General features: G+C 35.6%; 1 protein-coding gene across 1 annotated transcript in view; it reads left to right on the top strand.

Moving 5' to 3' along the window:
• The window catches only part of LOC108727879 (uncharacterized), a 3242-nt gene extending 1168 nt beyond the window's left edge, over positions 1-2074 (top strand). Inside the window, exons 2-3 of the mRNA XM_018456166.1 lie at positions 1001-1142; positions 1873-2074. Coding sequence (XP_018311668.1) covers positions 1001-1142; positions 1873-2034 — 304 coding nt within the window. The 3' untranslated portion in view covers positions 2035-2074. The remainder of the gene's footprint in view (positions 1-1000; positions 1143-1872) is intronic.
• The last annotated feature ends 1789 nt before the right edge of the window (positions 2075-3863 follow it).

Here is a 3863-nt window from a genome sequence, read left to right on the forward strand (position 1 = left end):
ATCAATAAGAGACTAACTGTGTCTGACACTGACTGGCCAACTTATCAGAAACCGGTTTTTGAAGTATTAAGAGTAATGTTTGCGATGCGGTATCTTGTGATCAAGGTGAGCTCCCTAACCATCGGAATAATTAATTATAATTTAAAAAATTTTTTGATACATTAGTTTTACATTTTCTTTATTTCGAGAATTTCAAAATTTCTTTCCCCCTTTTTTTTCTTTTTTACTGCATTCTTATCTGGATTTAATTCTGGTATTTATACTCTCGAGGTGAGGAAGATCACCATGACTAGTTAATAATTGTTATATTCTATGTATGTGAATTTATTAGTTATCTCTGAAGAAGGCTCAAAAATGAGCCGAAACATGTAAGCACTTTAGTAAAATAAAGAAGTTTCACGCTACGATAGTCGTGTTATTTGCGCAACATCTCCCGCGCTTGACTCCTACTGCCCTTGTTCTTTCATTGTTTTTGATTTACAAGGAGTCTTAGTTAGGTTGATTTATTATACGTTACAATAAGTACAACTGTTACTGATTTTTTTAACAGATTTGAGCCATATACCACAGGAAAACAAACGCTCCAAGAAAGTACAAACAACGCAAGGCGCATTTAAATAAAAATGTTATCCCAGAAGGAACCGTGAGCATGGAAACTACCTCTTTGTAAATACGTAGACAACGGTACTTATTTTTTCACATTTTTATATTTCGTGTCAGGAATATGAAAAACATTTTCTCGTGAAATGCACTACTATACACTCTATTATATTAAATTTTTGTTGGAATTATATTTATTTTAATTTTTACAATAATATAAATATATGTTAATGTATTTCAAAATTTAATAATAGTAAATTTGGAAAAAATGTTTCAATTATATGTATGAATGTGTTTATATTATTAAAAGTTAAAAAAGTGTAATTCCAACAAAAATGTTATATATTGCTTTATTCCAATTTTTATGCTAAATACCATAAATTATATGATGTTTTTCCAGATTTTTGATAGAGAACTATAATGACATCAATAGCAGTGGCTCAAAACCAACCGAAATGTACGATTTAAAAGCAAATATGATGTCCTTTAAGGCAGACCTGCAGCATTATCATTCACTGCATGAATTTAACATGCAATCAAAATACGAGGGGCACTACTTATATTTTGAGTCTTGGCAACACTGACAATGAGTGTTGTCAGGTGCCATCTGACGTTTCCACTAGAAAGTTTGACATTTTTGACCATAACCTTCTTCAGAACGTTTTGTTATTTGAGCGCGATTTGTATTGTTTACAGTCACTTGAAAATTGTGTCTCAGCGAAAAAATGGAATTAACTCGTGAAAATTTTCGTGCAATGATTTATTACAACTTTCGACATGGATTATCAAGACAGGAGTGCATCGATCAACTTACTTCCATTTTTGGCGATAAAGCCCCATCCTTTGCCACTGTGAAACGCTGGTATAACGAATTTAATCGTGGTCGCCGTTCGCTCACCGACGAAGGTCGTGAAGGTCGTCCAAAATCAGTTGTTGTGTCAGAAAACATTGATGCTGTGCAAAAACTAATAATGCAAGATCGTCATGTGACATACTGTGAGATTGAGACAACCTTAGGCATTAGTTCCACCAGCATATATAAAATATTGCATGATCATTTAGCCGTGAAAAAGGTTTGTTCTCGTTGGATCCCACATAATCTGACAAAATCTCAAAAAGATGCTCGTGTCGATTGGTGCAAACAAGTGGTTCGAACGCATGCAAAAGTGTATAGATCATAAAGGAGAATATTTTGAAAAACAATAAAGTCATTTTCAATGACAAATTACTGTTTTTTTATTATTAGGCTCAAAATATAAATAGTGCCCCTCGTATACAGATTTCGCAATGCAAATATCGGCCGAACTAGAGGCATTGAAGCAACAATTGCAAGAGAAAGACGAACAATTGAAAAAGATATCTGCTGAAAAAGAACAAATGCTTCAATTGATTAACAATCGAGCACAATCGACGATCACTACTGCGACTCTTTAAAACGACAGAAAAAAATACATCACAGAAGTGTTAAAACCGTACTTTACAGAAGGACAAATTCGGTGCATTTTGAAAAAGAAAAAATGGATTCAGTGGTCCATTTATGACTATGCTGCAGCCATTTCGTTACGGAGTGTAAGTCCTAAAGCTTACCGCTATCTTCTAACGAAATTGTATTACCCTTTGCCATCATTAGGGTCATGAAGATGGGCACTAAAAAAGTTCCATATATCGAAGAAGGATTTTTAACTGATGTTCTAACTTTAATGCGAGAGAAAGACAAGGAACTGTCGTCGCTAGAGAAACTTGCTGTTCTCAGTTTCGACGAAATGGCCGTCTCTTCAGAAGTTAATTTCGATGCTAAACTCGAAAAATTGATTGGCCCACATGGAAAAGTTCAAGTCATCATTTCGCGGTTTGTTTAGCAATTGGAAACAACCAATTTATTATAAATTTGACCAGCCAATGAACAAGTGCATTTTACTGGAAGCCATAACACTCTTGTACAGTGCTGATTATCAAGTCATCGCCACAGTTTCGGACATTGTTAACCCAGGAGTCTGGAGAGAATTGGACATTAGCCCTAATAAATACAATACTTTTTCCACCATCCTGTGAACAAAGAGGAAAAAATATTCATTTTCGCTGATGTTCCACATCTGCTGAAACTCTTGAGAAATTGGTTCTTTGACGATGGACTATTGCTAGGAAATAGCAAAGAACGGTTTACTCGTGAAGTCTTCCAGACACTCGCCGATATGAGCAAAGTTGGCGATCTATGTGTCGCTCATCGTATTACTCAGCAATTGTTAGATATTCATGGTTCGCAACGTCAATCAGTTAAAACAGCAGCAAGAATTTGGTCGCCTACAGCTGCTAAAGCGATCCAGTGGGCTGGCGAACATGGGCTTTTGAAATTTTTGGAATACGAGAGATTTTCAGATTTCGTGTTGACAGTCAACAAGTGGTTTGATGTGCACAATTCAAAATTGAGGTACGGATCCAGGAATTAATGGTTATGGACAAGATTTGGAGACACAAGAGTCAATTTTACTGTTGATGAACACATATATCGAAAACATGCGAGTTGATTACAGAAAGACATTAATGCCTTTTCAAAAAGGTATTCTTGTCAGCAATCGATCTCTACGAGCATTGTTCCAGTATCTACAAACAAAATATCCAGTAGAATGCCAGTATATCATCACGAGAAGACTTCAACAGGACATTCTGGAAAATTTCTTCGCTTATTTAAGGGCGATGGGTGCGTCCAAGGATCATCCCTCACCATACGACTTTAAATATAGACTTCACTGGTACATTCTCGGTAAGCACTCGCAAGCTGTGTTTACTTTAAACAGAAACACCGAAGAAGACATGGATACTATTTGTATGTCTTCTTCTACTAGCGATCAAAGTGCTAAAAAATCGACGATTTCGGCAACTCCAATGACTTTGATCACAAGCAAATATGCTGACATCTACGCCAATTCGAGAAATGATACCTGCTTCGAAATCAAATGACAGCTTTTTACAAGAGAAAAAGAAGCTCGAACATACAGAAGAATGCGCCGACGAAATAGTTCAACTAAAGAATTATTCTCCAACATTATTAATATTTCTCTGGACGAATTAGAAGAAAGTAATTATGATGATAATGATAATGAATCAACGATTGACGCTTGCTTCAATGATGACGAACTATTTGACATAGTGGAAGATAGTTTTAAGGGCACATTTGACTGCTTAAATCTTGTTCAAGAAGCGGGGTTGGAATATGTTGCAGGATATGTCGCTCATAAATTTAAAGCGAAATATCCATTTCTAGG

This window comes from Mycetomoellerius zeteki, unplaced genomic scaffold, assembly GCF_001594055.1.
Source record: "Mycetomoellerius zeteki isolate Tzet28-1 unplaced genomic scaffold, Tzet1.0 scaffold558, whole genome shotgun sequence".
In the NCBI taxonomy this organism is placed as follows: domain Eukaryota; kingdom Metazoa; phylum Arthropoda; class Insecta; order Hymenoptera; family Formicidae; genus Mycetomoellerius; species Mycetomoellerius zeteki.